Source organism: Elephantulus edwardii, unplaced genomic scaffold (assembly GCF_000299155.1).
Source record: "Elephantulus edwardii isolate Elephantulus edwardi_28Jun2011 unplaced genomic scaffold, EleEdw1.0 scaffold00117, whole genome shotgun sequence".
In the NCBI taxonomy this organism is placed as follows: Eukaryota; Metazoa; Chordata; class Mammalia; order Macroscelidea; family Macroscelididae; genus Elephantulus; species Elephantulus edwardii.
The window spans coordinates 1,830,817-1,849,712 of record NW_006399867.1 but is presented as its reverse complement, the minus strand read 5'-3'; the positions used below and the strand labels follow the sequence as shown (position 1 = coordinate 1,849,712).

The following is an 18,896-nucleotide window of genomic DNA, read 5'->3' as shown; positions in this document are numbered from 1 at the left end:
AACCGACCCATAGCTGACCCTCCAGCAGGTTAACTGTATGAGAGGAGACTGTCTATCCTTCTCTTGCAGAGCAGCTGGTGGATTTGAACTGCATGCCTCCTGATTGCTGTGCAGCTTCTTACCACTAGGCTACCAGAGAGCCCTACACTGTAAACTTTGAAAATAGGCAAGTAGAAGTTGGGTAAAAAAGGTCATTATACAAAATAGGTAAAAGATAGGGAAAGACTTTTCACAGAGGAAGATATTCAAATGGGCAACAGAAACATGAAGAAATGCTCAAAATCACTGGCAATAAGAGATGCTCCCCCAACAAAAAAGAGAGCTACAAATCAAGAACACAATGAGATATCATCTCACTCTAGTAGCAGTGACAAAGTTTAATGGGACAGCAAGTAATAAATGTTGGGGAGAATGTGGTGAGATAGGAACTTTTAAACACTATTGGTGGGATTGTAAAATGGTGCAACCATTCTGGAAGGCAATTTGATGCTTCCTCAAAAAGGTGAGCATCGAAATTCCAAATGGCCCAGCTATTCCACCGCTTGGAATATACCCCAAGAAAATAAGAACTGAGGCACAAACGAGACTTGTACACCAATGTTCACAGAAGCGTTTTATTCATCATCATAACAACATGAAAACATACTCCTCTCCAAATCAAATGGATTGAGAAATTATGGTACATTCACATGATGGATTACTACGCAGCATGCAGCAACAATGATTTTGTAAATCACTACCTAATTTGGGAGGGACTGGAGAGTACTATGCTACGTGAACTCATTCACTCTCATAACAAATACTGTGTAAGACTATTATTGTAGAAATAGATAACTAGTAAAATGTGTATGAGGATCTAAAGGGTGAGGGGGAGAGCAGAAGGTGAGGATGGGGGGGGGAGTGTAACCACAGGGCTGCACAATTTGATGGGTGGAGGAGGGTGGGTTAAGAAAATGGAAAAGATCTGGTGTGAAAAACAACGTATATGGACTTTGTAAGTAAACTATTATAAAATAAAAATTTATATATATATATATATATATATATATATATATATAGCCATCATACAGTCTTATTTATAAGGAATGTCCAGAACAGGCAAACTGGTAAAGATAGAAAATAGGTTACTGGATGTCTCATGCTTTGTTCAGCCATTCACCTGAATTCACCCACTGTCTGTTGACGGACACCTGAGTTGTGTCTATACCTGTGCTATTGTATATAACGCTGCAATGATCATGGGTGTACAAATACAAACTATGGTACAGACACACAATGGAGTATCGTGCAACACTAAAGAATAACGAAGGACTTCTGAAACACTGTATGATGTGGATGAATCCAGAGAACTCGGTATGGTAAATTTACTGTTGTTGGGTCATTTTAACTCATGGTGATCCTCTGCTTGGTTTCTGAGGTGGTAAATCTTTACAGAAGACTGCCAAGTTTTCTCCTGAGTAGCAGCTTGTGTATTAAAAGTGCTGACCTTTCAGTTATTGGTGCACTATGTTACCTGAGTTTCTTAGAAGATAATATTGAGTAAAACATGCCGGTCAAAATAGGACAAAACTCAGAGTACACAGAAAGGCTTACACATAAAAAGAAATAATCTTTGATGGTTACCAGAGATGGGAAGGAAGATCAGAAGTAAAAACAAACAAAAAGAAATTATCAGTAGTTGTCAAAGGTAAGGTAGAGAGGGAAATGAGGAGTACTGCTAATATGTAGTTTCCTTTTGGGGTGATGCCAATATTCTGGTGATGGCTACACAATCTTATGAATTTATCAAACCTATTGAATTGTATACTTTTAAGTTATCTGTTGTTATGGTTACACAATCCTATGAGTTTATAAAGCCCAGTGAATTGTATACTTTTTAGTTATCTATTACGTACTGTTGAGTCTAAATCGACTCATAGCGGACCCTTCAGTGGGTTTGCAACGGCCCTAAATAGCACGGAGAGGAGACTGCCCATCTTTCTCCCTCCGAGAAGGTGTAAGATTCAAACCATCTGCCTTTGGGTTGGCAAAGCAACTCCCTATCCACTAAGCCACCAGGGCTCCATTCTAGTTACCTATTATTCCAATAATAAATACAAGCAGATGGCTTTAACAGACAGACACGTATTTTCCTAAAGCTTAGGCAATGGTTCTGGGGAAAGATTTTCTCTGTCAGCTCCAGAGAAAGGTTTCTGCCTCTTCACCTTCTACTTCCTGGTCTCTTGGAGATCTTGGCATCTACCTTACCCTATTTCTATTGATTATTCATTTAATCTCCTATATACCTCAAAACATATTCACTCAAGACATACCCTATACAAATCCTGCCTTACTGACATCACAGCCACAGCCCATTTGCAACTCAGATTATAACTTCAGGCACAGACGTTTTATTTTGGAGGAGATATAATTTAATCTATAAAAACGTTCACAGAATGATTTTGTTATGTGACCTGTATCTTAATTTTAATAACAACAATAGTAATAAAATTTATTCCTCAATCTATTTTCTACACTGGGAAAAACTTACAGCCAAATATATTTGACAAATAATAAAGGACGCATGAATGTAGTCCTTTTACCTGAGAGGTTTAGCTGTGGGGAATTTTCCTGCTGGAGCAAGTGATTTTGATGTTCTGTTTTCTTAGCAGAATTCTTAACCTTCTCAGCTCTCTGTGCACGCTAAAAAAACAAACAAAACAAAACAGAAGCAGCTCAAGGAATATGTTTTAGGAGAAAAGTTCTATAAAGTTTTGTATTACGAAGAATTTCTTCTATGCAGTTTGTGCTAGAACATATCAACTTCTAAGAACAGTAAGATTCACTTACCTGAAGGCGGGCTAGTGTCTTGCTGTACTCCTTTTTCAGGAATGCTAGTTTTTGCTTCAACTGGAAGAAAGACACCAAACAATGCTGAGCAGAAGAGACGGTTTCAAAGGGCAGGGATATGGTGCCCACAGGGCGCAAGTGTGTAGTGCTCAGGACTCCTTCATCAAGGGGCATCGGATGAAGGAACACTGGTCCCTACCATTTCAAGGTCAGCTCTCACAAAACACCAAGCTCAGGACTCTTCTGTAAACTATTCCTATCACTTTGACCATTCCCCCTCCCCCGCACCTCCTCCCTTATTTTCCCAATTTCTAAGGATTCCTCGAATCACAGTTTAGATGTTTCTTTCTCTGAAGTGGCCTTCTAACCCCAAATCCACTCCTATCAAGTCAGTTCTGACTCAGAGCAACACTCCCTCAGGTTTCCAAGGTATGTAAATGGGAAGTGACTGCCCATCTTTCTTCCTGCGGAGCTGCCTATGAATGGGAACTGCTGGCTTTAGCTTAACAGGGTGACCAGAGTTCTCCAGAGGTGGCCTTTTCTGCCCTTTCCCAAATACAAATCAGACATTCCATTCCTTCCCTTGGGCGTCACCTAAAATAATGCTTATCACATATTTTTTTGATCTATTTACTAGTTTCTCCACCTCACAAAGAGAGCCTAGAGGCAGGGCTTCTAAGCCCTTCGAATGCAATTTACATTCAGACTGCTTCAGAGGACTTCCTCTTTACTACCTTATCAATAGCTGCAATTATCTTAACCACTTGCAAATTATCTGGTTCCTCTCCCACTCCCCTGGGATATCAGGATTGTTGTGGTTACATTACACTCACAGTGACCCTATAAACAACAGATCCTGAATTCTCTCCTATCCTGTGCCATCCTCACCATCTCTGATACATTTGACAATGGAAGTCAGAATGCTGTTGCTGATCGCCTTCCAGTAGAGCACTACTCATTGGGACCCTGTGAACAACAATAGGCTTGAAGCCCCTCTACAACTATCAACATTTATCAAAGTTCATAGAGTTTCGGGAGGCTTGTTATTTAGGAATTGGATGCCACTCCTGAAGTTAGAATAGGATTGACAAATTGACAAGACTCCAAAGTGGCGCACCTGGCTTGGCACAGCAAGTCACACCTTTGAGCTAACATGGGTGCAATTCATGAATAAACATGATGGAAGTTGCAGAATCATGCCGGCTTACACCATTATGAACATTCCCCCCTCAAAAAAAAAAAAAGTTCTATTACTTTTTGGGTAGTTGGAAAGCACCAACACAGCAACCACCATTAACCCCCTGGCACAAACATGAAGAAGCTCGTATATACCAGCCTGTTAATACTAATCATCTACGAGTGGGGAGGAACCAACAATGTATATCAGTCGTGGGGACTTTCTACACTTTCACATTGATTCAGTGACTGGGGTAACGGGGGTAGGTGCATCAGAGACAGTACGATTGGCACAGGATAGAACAGTGTTTAGAGCTGTTGTACATAGGGTCCCTATGAGTCGCAAGCGGCTCGATGGCTAGTAACAACAACATTTATGCATTCTGCTACTTGGATGAAAATGTATTAAACTTCACCAATTTAGTGTAGGGATTTTCAATATTTTCATTCCCTATTCCCCTCTCAACCCTGAGAGGCCAGATCAGAGGTCACGTCTACTCTCGAGCGGCAAAAAAGGGCCTCAAATGGTGGGAGTCTCAGGGCAGCCCTTCCCGCACCCCCGGCACCTTTTCCTTCTCCTCACAGCTGAGGGGCTTTCCGGAAGGCTCGTCCATCGGGCCAGCGGCAGAAGGAAATACAGCTGTCGCCGGCCCCGAGACTGCGAAGAACACGAGGACCGCGACGGACCCCAGGCGCCGCGGGCGCCTGTCGAAGCGAAGTAGGGCATGAGAATCCCGGGAGCACACGGCCAGCGGGTCCCGCACCCGCCCAGCGCGCCCTCGCCCGGGCCAATTAAATCCGACGTTCAACCCACGCACGCGCAGATGGCGACCGCCGAGCAACGGAGCGGGCCTGCCTAGAAGAGAGCCGAGCTGCGGATGGGGGCCGCCCAGAGCGGAAGTCGGGGACCAGCCAGCCGGAAGTAGTCCGGAACTCGGACAGAGGTTTTGACAAGACGGATTTGCGGCTTCTTAAAGGAGGTGACTAGCCATGGAGTTGGGCGAGCTGCTCTACAACAAGTCCGAGTACATAGAAACGGTGCGCGTGCCCTCTTTCCATGCATGTGTCCCTTTGAAGTCGGCCCTACCTCCCCATCCAGTCAGCTCCAGCCTCACTTCGGGGTCCTTTGGGCAACTCCTCCCGGATTACCTAGTGATGCTTCGTCTGTAGGCCCAGCTTTGTTATTTAGCTTTGCATGTCCAATGAGCCCTTTGTTGTATTTATTTCTTTTATTCCTTATGGATGAATTGCCTTCCACAAGTCAAGACCAAGTCCCTTCCATCCATATATTAATTTCAGCTCCGGACTTTTTCCTCTTTTAAAGTTGATATTTCTTAATATGTAACTGTGTGCTAAAGACCATTTATTAGGGTCTTTATCGCCAGTAAACAGTATAAATTATATGTAAAGTGCTTGAAATAGTAAGTGCTCAGTCAGGGTTACCACTTTAAGGTGGCTTTTTTTTTTCAGCTTTCATTAATGATACAATCCATGCCACTTTAGGTTAATAACATAACTGTAATTGGACTCTATGTCTCTGATACTGCTAACTTGTAGACCTGCTGTTTCCAACTTGTGAAACTATTCCTTGGAACCCTAGTGTTTTGGGTTTTTTTTAACAAATTTTTTTTTTATTTTGTGCTGGTTTACTTACAAAGTTCATATGCATTGTATTTCACACCGGATCTTTCACATTTATTTTACCTACCTCTCCTCTCCATCAAATTGTGCGACGCTATGATTTCTCCCATGCCCATCCTGACTCCCTGCTCCTACCTTCCTCCCCTTGGATCCTTGTACCATTTTACTAGTTATTTTTGTTTCTACAATAATGGTCATACAGTATTTGTCCTTATGAAACAGAATTAGTTCACTTAACATAATGCTCTCCAGTTCCTCCCAAGTTAGGTAGTGATTTTCAAAATCATTGCTCCTGCGTGCTGCATAGTACGGAGCCCTAGTGTTTTGATCCAAGCTTGCTGTTCTGTGATCAGGATTCCATTGTAGACTGCCTCTTATTTCAAGTTCTTTTCTCTCCAGGATAAGCTTTCCTGATGGAAACCAGCAACCCAGAACCCACTCACTTCGTTTGCCTCACATTTTTGCATTCTTTCAGGCATCGGGGAACAAAGTTAGTCGACAGTCGGTGCTGTGTGGAAGCCAGAACATCGTTCTCAATGGCAAGGTAAGAGGCAAAGCCAGGTCAAGGATGAATTTTTTTCTTTTTCTCCAATAAGTACCACTGTAGTAAAGCAGACAAAATTGTGTTTTGTCTCCTGTTTATTATACATTTTTCCAAATGTCTTTTTTTTAAAAAGATGCTTTATTGTGGATGTTTAGTGCTTACAAAGAGTATATACGTGACATAAATGATGAAGCATTAAAAAAAGCAACGAGCACCAAACTGAAGAACTGAGCTCTTGTGGCCTGGTGGTAAGGAGAGACACAGTCAACACTAAGGCATGCAATTTGAATCTATCAGTCTTTCCATGGGAGAAAGATGAGAACTAACCTCCTGTATGATTAACTGCCTCTGAAAACCTGCTGGAGAGTCAGCCATGGGTCGTTTCTGACTCCAAACATATAAAAACAAGAACAACTGAAGAACTGGGCATAATATGAGTGCTTGTTGATCATCAAGTCAGAACTGTTCCGTAGCTGACCCTTCAGCAGGTTTTCAAAGGGAGTAAATCGCACAGGGTTGATTTCCCATCTTTTTCCCTCATATACCTTTGCATTGGCTGCATAATTCCTTACCACTAAGCCACCAGAGATCTCTTTGATACAGGTAGTCTGCACTTACATATATTTTTTTTTCATTTTTATTGAAATTTTAACAAACGTATACAGAAAACTTGCATTTCCATTCATTCATTGTTCCACATTTTCTTCCCTACTCCTCACCTTCCCCCAGTTCACTTTTCTCTTTAAAATATTTTTTTCATTGTTGCACAATTTCCTCCCTCCCCACCCCAGTCCACTTTGCTATATATACTTCTTACTCTAGACTGTTGTCATACTAGTAATACTTAATCATATATTTCTTTTAAGCAGTTATTTCCCTCATCTATTTTAATGGAATGTGCATTATTTATCTCCTCTTTTCCTAGTTTCCCCTCAACCCCCATATCAGTCCTGTTTTATAACAGTGGCTTTATGCAGTATTTATCCTTTGTGACAGATATTTCACTCAGCATAATGTTCTCTTGAGTCATCCATTTTGTATAATATTTTGAGTTCTTTGTTTTTCAGTGCTGTATAGTATTCCATTGTGTGAATATACTACAGCTTCTTTATTCATTTCTTTGTTGATGGACACTTGGGTTGTTTCTTTCTCTTTACTATTGTGAATAATCTATATGTTTATGTGTTTAGCTCCATTTCCTTTCAGAATTTTCACATTTCAATTTTTCTCAGTTCTTCTGTTAGGTGTTCAATGTGGGTGGACTAGACAGGGATCATATGAGTAAAGAAAACAGCATGTGAAACATCAGAGAGTAATGGGGCTTAGGGAATTAGGGAGTCCTGACCAACTTGCGCTTCTTCCAGTTGGTTATGTGGAAGTAGAGATCTATACATACAGAGCTTCTGATTTTTCAAAGGAAACTAGAAATTTGGACTTCCTCTGATGTAAAACATCCCAACAGAACATGTAGTTTAAATGATTGAAAAGCTGCTTCATGGACCACATACAGTTACTGGTTGAGTCTGCCTTCATTCCTTTTTTTACTCCTGCCTTGTCCACTCTTAGAGTTCACAGAAATATTAAATAGTCTCTGGTATAATCTTCTTCCTTACAGGCCTTTCTTTTTTTCTTACTTTCTTTTCCACTAACAATAGTTTTGCGTCTGTATATTTCGTTTTAATTGTGGTAACACATTTAGGGTGTTCTGGTGATGTAGTCCATAAAAAGTGTGCTGCTAGGGAGCTCTGGTAGCCTAGTGGCAAGAAGCTGCACTGCAATCCCAAAGGTGCACGGTTCGAATCCAACAGATGCTCTGCTGGAGAAGGAGGGGCAAATTTCTCCTGTGCCAGTCGGATCCAATTCAACGGTACACCAGATTAAAATAATAATAATAATAATAATAGTAATAATACTTTTTTTAAAGTGTGCGGCTAACCCAAGGTGACACCTTTCTGGTGGTTTGAACCTACCAGTCACTCCACAGGAGAAAGATGGGCAGTCTCCTCCCATGCCATTCACAACCTCTGAAAACCCACTGCAGAGTCAGCTATGAATTGGTTCTGACTCAACAGAAATGAGGGTGGGGTTCAGGTTTTTTAAAAAAATTTATTATTATTTGTATGTGTGTGCACCATCAAATCAGATCTGACTGGTGCAGGAGGAGATTGCCTCTCCTTCTCCAGCAGAGCATCTGGTAGATTCGAACCACGCACCTCTGTTGATAGTTGTAGAGGGGCTTCAGGCCTTTTGTTCATAGGGTTGCTGAGTCGTGCTCGACTTGAAGGCAATCAACAAAATATAACAAAAACACTTGACATTTTAATAATTTTTAAGTTATGCAGTTCAGTGGCATTAATTTACTCACCATATTGTACAGTTATTACCACTGCTTCTAAACTCTGTTCATCAACCCAACCACAGAATTGATTCTCATGTGCAATATGAAAGTAAAATTTGGGTTCTAAATCCTTCTAACTTTAAGTTCTTCCTAAATTTCTTTCCCTTCTTGCAGTTCCATTGATGTGCTATATATTTATACATTTGCTGTTTTTATTAAAGTATAATTTAACCCCACTGGAGGGTCAACTATGAATTGGTTCCTACTCAATGACACCAAACAACAATTTATGTTATGGATTTTCCTTACTCATAGATTAAGAGTGTATTCATACACATAATTAAAAATAATAATAGAAAAACAATCATCAAACATTGAGAACTCTTGGAATTAAGTTCTCTTTCAAAAGAAAAGGAAATCACCTTCTCTGATTGTAAATGAAAACATAAAACTGAAAACAGTGATTAGTAAATTAAAGGGTCTCAGATGAAAGAAGTACATACTAGAAATAAGCCTCTGTCCTGTGTGGTGTAAATCGCTAACACATTGAGCTACCATCTGAAAGGTTATGGGTTAGAGTCCATCCAGAGGCTCCTCAGAAGATCTACTTCTGAAAAAAAAAATCACTCACTAAAAAGTCTGTGGCATCACAATAAGTCAGAAACAATATGATGGCAGTTTTTGTTCCTTTAAAACTTAGAGAAGCTATCTTCCGAAAATCAAGAGGAGCTATAGTATTTTGTAATCAGCAGTCTATGCAAAGGTGCTATTGTTCCCCATACGTGCTTATTGTCAAGTGCCAATGGGTCTACTGCCAAGTGCACCTTAAGTCTTTAAAGTGAATGCTTGCTTTTAGCACTTTGAAGAGGTCCTGGACAGCAGATTTCCCCAATGCAACATGCTTTGCTTTCTTGGACTGCTGCTACCATGGGTGTCAATTGTGGACCAAGTAAGATTAAATCCTTGACAACGTCAATCTTTTCTCCATCTGTTATGATTTTACCTATTGGTGAGGATTTTTGTTTCCTTAATGTTGAAGGTTGTAGTCTTTGATTTTCTTCAGTAAATGCTTTCAAGTCTTTCTCATCTTCTCCAAACAAGGTTGTGTCATCTGTATAACAGGTTCTTCTACAGACCGGTGTTTTGGCTGAAAGTTGAACCGTGGAGTGAGTTTTGTTCCAGATTTGAAGGGTTACTAAGGACCACAGTTTCAGAGCTTCTCTCAGTTTCTATCAGATATAAAGTCTGGACTTTTTTTTTTTTAAAATTTGTTATTTCAGTGAAAGTAAAAGGATTTTTATTCAGTCATTTAGACACAGTTTGTCTTATAACATTATGATAATACAATGTATTCATCCATTTCCTGCTTCCTCCCTCTAGTTCTGACTTCCATTAATCCTTCTATCCAAATTCTTCCTGCCTTCAGAACTTTGTTCTTAGGGAAATGCTGCTCTTTTGACCTTTTACCATTCATTACTCTAAGATGTGAGTGTCTCCCTGGTGTCATTGGTGACTTTGTTGTTGTTATTTTTATGTGTCATTGGGTCAGAACCGATTCATAGCTGATGCGTGGGTTTTCAGAGGCTGTCAGTCACAGGGGAGGAGATTGCCCATTTTTCTCCCTAGAGCAGCTGATGAGTTCAAACCACCTGCCTGGTTGGCAGTGAAATTCCTTACTCTGGGCTATCAGCACTACCCTATTGGTCACTTAATAGGCCAGTAAGATTTTTTTAGCTAAAAGTGGAGCGATGGAGATGAGTTTTGTTCTAGGTTCCAAGAGTGACTAGGGGTCTCTCACGTCTCTGTTGGACTGGTAAGTTGGGCCTTTTTTTATGTTGTTTTTTGTTTGTTTGTTTTTTAAATTTTGTTCCACATTTTCCTTTACCTTTCTTTGTTCTGGAGAAGGAGAGATCAGTAGTTTAATCTTGGACAGATGTTTTGCTTGTAAGTTTTTAAGACCCTAGTGGACTCTCCACCCCAACAGTGGTCACCTGGAGGTCCCAACACCAACAACTCATTCATTCAGGCTGGTTGGTTTTAAATAAGAGGTTAATAACTTTGCCCCTGTTGACACAAGATTTATTTCCAATATATACTAATGTTTTTGTGGTTAGGTGTCATTGAGTATGACTCCTAGCAACACAATGAACAGCAGAGCTGAAGCCTATCCTATCTTGTGCCATTCTCATCACCTCTGACACACTCGAGCCCATTGCTGCAGTCATTATGTTAGTCCTTCTCATTGGGAGTCTTTCTTTCCTTCACGGAACCTTTCTAAGTATAATGCCCTTTTTCAAGGAATAGCTTCACCTAGCCACATGTCCGGAGTATGAGAAATAAAGCTTTGGCATCTTTGCCTCCAAGTAGCACCCTGACTGCAGTTTCTCCAAGACATATCTGTTTGTTCTTTTTTGCAGTCTGTGGGATATTCAGCACTCTTCTTCAACACACAGCTCAAAGGCATCAATTCTTCTTCTGTCATTTTTTTGTCCAGCTCTCTGATGCATAGCAGGAGCTTGAGAAGACCATAGCCTGAATCAGGCACACTTTAGTCTTCAAACTGATATCATTGCTCTTAAGTATTTTGGAGAAGTCCCTGACTGCGGACGTCACCAATGCTGTATTGTTATTGTTGTTGTTAGGTGCCGTTAAGGCCTGTATGGCTCATAACAACCTTATGAACAACAGACAGATCTGAGCCCTGTCCAGTTCTTTGCCAGCCTCACAGTCTCTGACATACTTGATCCCATTGCTGCAGTCACTGTGTCAATCCATCTGGTTGAGGGTCTTTCTATCTTTCACTGTCCCTCCGACCTTTCTAAGCAGATATACCTCTCCAAGGTATAGCTTCTCTTGGCAACATGATAAAAGTATGCAAGACATAGCTTTATCACCTTTGCCTCCAAGGAGCACTCTGGCTACACCTTTTCTAAGACATAGCTGCCCAATGCAACACATCTTCTGATTTCCTGGCTGCTGGTACTAAGGGTGTTAATTATTGATCCAAGCAAGATGAAATTATTAACAGCTTCACTCCTTTCTTCATGTATCATTTGTTGACTATATATCAAGTTGTTGTTATATGCCAGCAAGTTGAAAATGACCCATAGCTGACCATCCACTCCCACCAACAGTGAACAAGGGTTCTAATTTCTCCACAACCTCGCCAGCATTTGTTGCTTGTGTTTAAACTCTTTAATTGACATAACGTTTTGGGGGGGGGGGGAAATCTGCACTTCTTTGATGAATCAGGTCCCTGCTTATGTTTCTATTGAGAACTCCAGCCATTTGGGTTTAATCTTATTGTACTCTTGATCTGATTTACATTTCTGAAATGCCTGCTCTTTATCTAGTGCGGCCCAGATTCCTTGACTTTTTGTGTCACACATTCCCACTTGGCAGTCACTGGGGAGTCCAGATGCCTCACCTGGCATTGTAGCACTTCTTCTGAGTCCAGATGTTAGAGGAGGAATTGGAACTTTGATGGGTCCACCTATAGGAACATGAGATCGGAGATGGTGATGTTAGGAGGTAAGGCCAAAGGGAGAGCCAGCAGGACTCTCCTTGAGCAAGTAGCTAAGACGGGGGGCAGGTGGCTATGAGCAAATCTAAGGAGGTACATAAACTACTCTCATTTGTTTAAGATAGCACACCTGTGGAAATAATTCATACACACCTGTAATGTGCACAGTGGACGTAAAATTAACATGAGGGAGTTACATGATTTAGAAAAATGCATACATAAGATGCATCATGTGTTAAAATACAGTAAATTTGCAAAAAATGCTCTCAGTAAAGGTTTGTGTGTTTAGTGAATCCTCTTGATGCACCATGAACATCTCTAACACTCTGCAGTAAATGCTGTTAGGACGAGTCTTTTCACCTTACAGCTTCTCTCTTTTGACAGAACATGCCGTAATGTGGGTCACACCATCACTTTTAATCAGTGTGCTGTGGCCTATGCTGTTTTGTTGCTGTGTGGGTAATTTTACAAACATATTTGTTTTGCAGACCATTGTGATGAATGACTGCATTATCCGAGGTGACCTGGCCAATGTGCGAGTTGGACGCCATTGTGTCGTGAAAAGTCGTAGTGTCATAAGGCCGCCATTCAAGAAATTCAGCAAAGGGTGCGTGATTTATGACCTCATTTCCGTCTTTGGGAAGGTGCTGCTGAGAGTGTATTGTCCGTATGTTTAGTTGTGTAGTGAACAGTCTGTGTCCTCTTGCGTGGGGTATGGGCTTCACCAGAATGAGATACTTTGTTCGCCATAATGAGGACAGCTCTTGCTCTTGGTCTCCATGATTGGTTGTCAGAAACAGAATCCACTTCAGCTAGCAAAGAAACTCACTCACTGAGTTGGAACCAGCTAATAGTTTACACTTCAGGGGGTTTTCAGAGGTTGTAAATTGCAAAGAAAGAGATTGTCGACCTTTCTCCCTCAGAGCAACCAGGGGATCCAAACCACCGACAAGCACTGCCTGGGAGTTAGACGCACAGCTCCCTCTGACATCATCTCCGGAGCTGCCTGGGAAAAGCAAAACACAAAATGATCCCTGGGGATTTGATAAACCAAATAGTTGGAAAGGATTAAAAGGGGAATGCAGCACTCCTTAATCCATCAAAACCCTAACCTGATGTAAAAATAGTTTTCCTGTATATAACCCACATTATGGCATGTTCTGTCAAATAAGGAAAGCTGTAAGTTCAAAGACGCTGACTGTAGAGTGTCAGAGATGTTCACAGGGCATTAGATAGGCTTCACTGAAGACAATAACCTTTACTGAGAGCATCTTTTGCAAATTTACTGTATTTTAACACATCATGCATCTTTTATATTTTTATAAATCACATAACACCCTCATATTAGTTTTTTAAAATAATTCTTACAAGAATATTGAGGGAGGAAAGTGAGCCAAGAGTAAGGGAATCTTAGTACCACCAAGAGCTAATCCTAAGAATGCAGTATGATCTTTTGGACTCAGGTTTTTGCGGGGAAGCTTCTTGACACTAGGAAAGGCACAGATGAAAATCTCCTGGGAGTGCTTGGCCTACAGCTGCTGAAGGAAATAAGAACTTTCCTCCATAACAAATGGAGCCTTTCCCTAGAGCTAGCACCCTGAACATGGATTTCTAGCCTCCTAAACTGAGTGTCGATAAGGTGCCATCGAGTCAACTACGACTGCCCGTGACCCTGTGAACAGTGCGCTGAACCTTCTCCATCCTGCGCCCCTCCTGATCCCTGCTGTGCTCCAGCCTGTTCATGCTTTTGTTCCAGCTCCGTGAGGGCCATCCGCTTTTTCACTGACCCTCTACCTTTCCCATCATGATGTCTTTTTTCAAGTACTGGCCTTTCCTGAGAACCTGCCCACAGTATGTGAGAAGGAGTCTCACCGTCCTTGCCTCTAAGGAGCACCCTGAAAAGTGCAATATAATAAATTCTGTGCTCACTTCGGCAGTACATATACGAGAAATTGGAATGATACAAGGAAGATTAGCCTGGCACCTGCACAAGGATGACACACAAATTGGCGAGTAAATTCTGTTTCTTAAAGCCATCCACTTTGGTAGCTCTGTTACAGCAGCATTAGGTAATTAAGACAGTGAGTAAGGCAGTGACTCACACACTCTCACTTATTTGCTGTGGAGTTTGAACCAACTCATAGCTAATCCTCCAGTGGGTTTTCTAAGACCCTAAGCTTAGCACCACAGCTCCGTATGCCCACCAAAGGTCTCTAAGACAGTGACTTATTCAGTGACTCATAGCTGACCCTCTAGTGGATTTTTAGAGGCTGCAGATCACACAGGAGTAGACTGGCCATCTTTCTCTCATGGAGCAACTGGTGGATTCGAACTGCCTGAGAGGCGTCCCCTTTTGGGTTAACAGTGCAGCTCCCTACTGACTAGTCCATCAGAGTTCCCTTAAGACTCTGTGGCAGAAAAGGAGAAAAAAGGAGGTCAAATCCCAGCTCTGGCCTGGCCAGGACAACTTGCTTGTCTAAAAAGACAGTGACTAGAAACACCATATTAAACAGTTCAGTGCACCTTGGAAATCAGTGTCCGATAGCTGCCAAAAGCCTGCTATGTTCCACTCATCCTTTAAATCTTCGCTTAAATGTCATTTTCTATTAAGCTTTCCCCCAAACCTCCAGACTGGGTAACACTTCCTTGTTACATACATTCAGAACCTATTCTTTTTCTTCACTGTAGCACTCACTGCAATTTTAAGTATAGAGATTGAGATTGTTAACAAATTTAGTTTGCTTGACTCTACAATCAACATTCTTGGCACCAGCAGCCAGAAAATTAAAAGACGTATTGTGATGGGGAGGTCTGCTGTTAAGAGACCTCTCCAAAATACTGAAGAGCAATGGTGTCACTGTGGAGACCAAGGTGTGCCTGATACAGGCCATGGTCTTTGTAATCACTTGCTATGCATCAGAGAGCTGGACAATGACTAGGGAGGATAGAAGGAGAATTGATGTCTTTGAGCTGTGGTGTTGGAGAAGAGTATTGAATATACCATGGACTGCTAAGAAAACGAATAGATTCATCCTTGAGAAGGTGAAACCAGGCTGCTCCTTGGAGGCAAGGATTCTGAAGCTTCGTCTGACATACTTTGGACATGTTGCAAGGAAGGACCAGTCCTTGGAGAGGGACATGATACTTGGGAGGATGGAGGGACAGCGAAGGAGAGGAAGACCCTCAATGAAATTAATTGATTCAATTACTGGGGTAGTGGGGTAGGTGTATCAGAGACATTGAGATTGGCACAGGATAGAGCAGGGTTAGGGCTGTTGTATGTAGGGTCACTATGAGTCACAGGCAACTTGACAGCACTTAACAACAACAACAACAATCTTGTAATCTCTCTTGTCTTCACTAAATTGTCAGCTCCTCATAGGTGAGGGTTTTGTTTCTATTCCTCACCATTATTTCTCCAGATCTTAGCCAGAGTCTGGTATGCATTACTGTTAGAGATCAACAACACAACACATCATCTGCTCAGATAAAAGCACAAGTGGTTTATTGAGGGAGACAGTCAAGGACAGAAAAATATCCATTATCACATAGTGAAAATGACTGCTCCACTGGACAACAAAAAGGGAACTCTTCTGCTGTTAGAGAGGGAACTGAAGGCTACAAAGTTCATAACTGGCTAAAAGACCAGCAGGGGCGTTAACGGAGAATATCCAGAAGTGAGGATTTGACGGGTAAATAAAAAACATATAAGTGGAAGGATGATTGAGTAAAAGTACTTGCTAGTTGGATTATTTAAGAATAGTCCCAGGATGTCCACAGGACAAGTTTTTCTTATAACCTTTTGGTAAAATTGCTTCCTCAGTCCTGTCTGTTTCTGAGGGTCCATTGTTAAGATCTAACGATAATTCTGTGCATCAAAACCCCTAGGGCAAAAGCTCTTGCATCTTGCATCTGTTTGACTATAATAAGACAGATCCTCTGGGAATAGATTGTGATATTCTGCATCTGTCATAATGTCAGAGAAAAGGAATGTCATTGTTAGGTTACATGGCCAGGTCAACACCAAGGTTAGAACTATCCTTTGGATAGACAGCTTTAAAAAATATAGCATGGGGGGAGGGAATGATATATTTTATATATACAAAATTTATATAAATATATATAGCACCTGGATTCCAGGATCATATCAAGACTTTGAATTGGAGTTAAAGCTCTGCTTTAAAACTTTTCTATTTGCACTAATTTTAGACTCACACAGTACACACTAAAAAATATTGGTGAATAAACAAAACTTCAGAGTGTTGGATACTGAAAATTGTAGCTCAAGAATGGTATCAGTCCCCTGAAATACAGTTCTGTTCTAGGAGATAGAAAAGATGTTCCAGAGTCAACCATATTCTCTGGAGAGCCTAGAATTATAAAAATCTAAAGAAAAATTATCCTGGAATGAGGGGAAACAGTGGACATGGTGCTGAAGATATTTTGGGGAATTATAGCCGTGGGTTTCATTTGTAGAATTTAGAGACAGAGAAAATCACCATCAGATCATAATTGGTGGTAGTTACAATCCATCAGTGTTGCAGGTATGTCAGCAAAAGCTGGCAAAAGATCATGATTGGGATATATACACAGTTGCAGATTTTAAAAGCTTACTGAATAATTCTAGGGCTTTGCCTACCTAGATATTGTGGTGGTCAGACCTGTTGTGCCACACTGTTGTTTTCATCAAGCCATTAAGGGTACACTCTGAGGAGTTCCCTTGTTCTCATTAAAGATACACTCTGAGGAGTTCCCTTGTTCTTCTCTGAATTATCCCCATAGGCTCATTGGAATTTGTAGTCTACTTTCAGCTTCACTTTTCCTGAGTGTAGCTCACTGCCTGGTTAACTGGCCAGAAAGAACTCAAATAATGTCTGCACTTAAGAGTTGAAATGGAATTACTGTTTTACTGTAGTCTTCAGTTTTTAACTAGCTCAAGTAAGTTTCACAATGTAAACTGTAACACAGTTCTAAAAATTACTATTTTCAAAGACAGGAAGAATGAACAGATATTTATTAGTTTTCATCTAGGGTCTGTTCTTGACAGCACATAACAGCAACAGCAATTTACAGTGAAGCAGCTTTTAAGGTCTTCCCTCTTTGTCTTCTTAAACTTTCTTTGGACACATTTTTGGTCTAATATGAATGATTTGGAGTTAGTAAACATTTGTCCTCTGCACTAGTAGAAGTTCTCTAGTTTGAAGATTTCTTTTTTCCTTGTCGGGATAGTCCTATTAGGACAAGATGATTAAGTTGAAATTGTGAACTACATTTTTTCCTTTATAATTTTATACTGGTTTACTTGCAGTGTTGGTATACATTGTTGGGTTTTTTTTGAACTGTACTTTTTATAAGCCTTGACCAAAAGTGCATTTATTACCGTGGCTTCTGTTTGCTTCCTTCCCTTCTCTAGAGTTGCATTCTTTCCTTTACACATCGGGGACCATGTTTTTATTGAGGAAGACTGTGTGGTCAACGCAGCTCAGATTGGTTCTTATGTTCACGTTGGGAAGAACTGTGTGATTGTAAGTATGGGGACCCTTGACCGACTAAACAACCTTCCTTCTCTTTCAGCAGTGGCTCCCTGCTTCTCTGACCAGGCAGGTAGGAGAGGTTTCCAGTGTTCTGGAGGGTGAATGTTCCCTGCTGGATTTACAACTTTCTGTAGAATCAATATTAAGGAATAGGAGCTCTACCTAACTTTGTGGGTAGAGTATCAAGCTGCTGACCTTAAAGTCAGTAGTTCAAATTCACCAGGTTCTCCAAGAGAGAAAAAAAAAAGAGTATTCTTCTCCCATTAAAATTTACAGCCTTGGAAACCCGAAAGAGCATAGCTGTGAGGTGAAATCCACTTGCCCACAGTGAGCCGAGTTAAGTTGTGGGACTAACTCTGTGGAGCTGCTTCTGCATAATAAACTCTTTTCCTTGGGTCATTTCATTTCATCCTCACAACCATCCAAGCATGAGAGGTACTGTTGTTAACTTGTTAACTTCATTTTTCAGATGAAAAGACTGAAAGCCCTGAGATATTAAAGCTATTAAGTAATGGAGCTATTAAGTAAAAGCTAGGGCAGGATAATTTTCCATGTTGCTTTATGTTCCACCTGTTGCCTTACCTCAAAGATCTTTCAGGGAATTTTGAAGGGTAGGCAAAAATTGTGCCAGAGCCAAGCAGATGATGATCGTTGTAGGAAAAGGATTGATGTTTATAAGGTTCTGAGTCACTAGAGAGCATGACAGCCGAGACACTTCAAGTGATTGCCTTTGGGCTCCATGGGAACTCTCCCCAGCAGATCCTGTGTGACCCTTCTCCATGGGAGCTAGGTTTCAGTTTAGCCTAACCAAGGCTTCATAAGATTACATTTCTTACTGTTTCATAGATAAAAAGGTTTATTTGGGTATTTGTTTTGGCTTGGAATTTATAAGAACATCCTAGATGTCAATGTTAGCAACCAGAGCTGAATTGCCTTAATGTTCAGCGAAAGTGTTTCCTACATTTTAAATATGTCCCTCAGGCGTGACTCAAGTCAACTTCCTGCCATGAAGTCAGAACCAACCATTAGCTGATCCTCTAGCAGGTATTTGAAAGCTGTAAAATAGCGCAGGAGGAAATTGCCCATGTTGGTCCCACGGAGCTGCTGGTGCATTCGAATTGCCGCAGAGACACCACCACCTTTGGATTAGCAGGAATTCCAGGAAAAACCAAAACTCTTTTCACGTCTTTCACATAGGCCTTCCCAAAATACAAAGTCAGCTTTCAACCCTGCATGAGACTCATACACTGAACTAACTTAAAAACAAAACAACATGCAGAAACCATTCTTCACATTTTTTCCCTTTTTTAA

At 41.0% G+C, this 18,896-nt stretch overlaps 2 protein-coding genes across 2 annotated transcripts in view; one reads left to right on the top strand and one right to left on the bottom strand.

Moving 5' to 3' along the window:
* The window catches only part of PALB2 (partner and localizer of BRCA2), a 31,485-nt gene extending 26,866 nt beyond the window's left edge, over positions 1-4,619 (bottom strand). The window contains exons 1-3 of the mRNA XM_006892632.1: positions 4,572-4,619; positions 2,830-2,889; positions 2,583-2,682 (exon numbers count right to left, since the gene is read on the bottom strand). Coding sequence (XP_006892694.1) covers positions 2,583-2,682; positions 2,830-2,889; positions 4,572-4,619 — 208 coding nt within the window. The remainder of the gene's footprint in view (positions 1-2,582; positions 2,683-2,829; positions 2,890-4,571) is intronic.
* Positions 4,620-4,995: 376 nt separating this feature from the next.
* The window catches only part of DCTN5 (dynactin 5 (p25)), a 24,261-nt gene continuing 10,360 nt past the window's right edge, over positions 4,996-18,896 (top strand). The window contains exons 1-4 of the mRNA XM_006892631.1: positions 4,996-5,043; positions 6,122-6,190; positions 12,540-12,658; positions 17,465-17,576. Of these exons, the coding sequence (XP_006892693.1) occupies positions 4,996-5,043; positions 6,122-6,190; positions 12,540-12,658; positions 17,465-17,576 (348 nt within the window). The remainder of the gene's footprint in view (positions 5,044-6,121; positions 6,191-12,539; positions 12,659-17,464; positions 17,577-18,896) is intronic.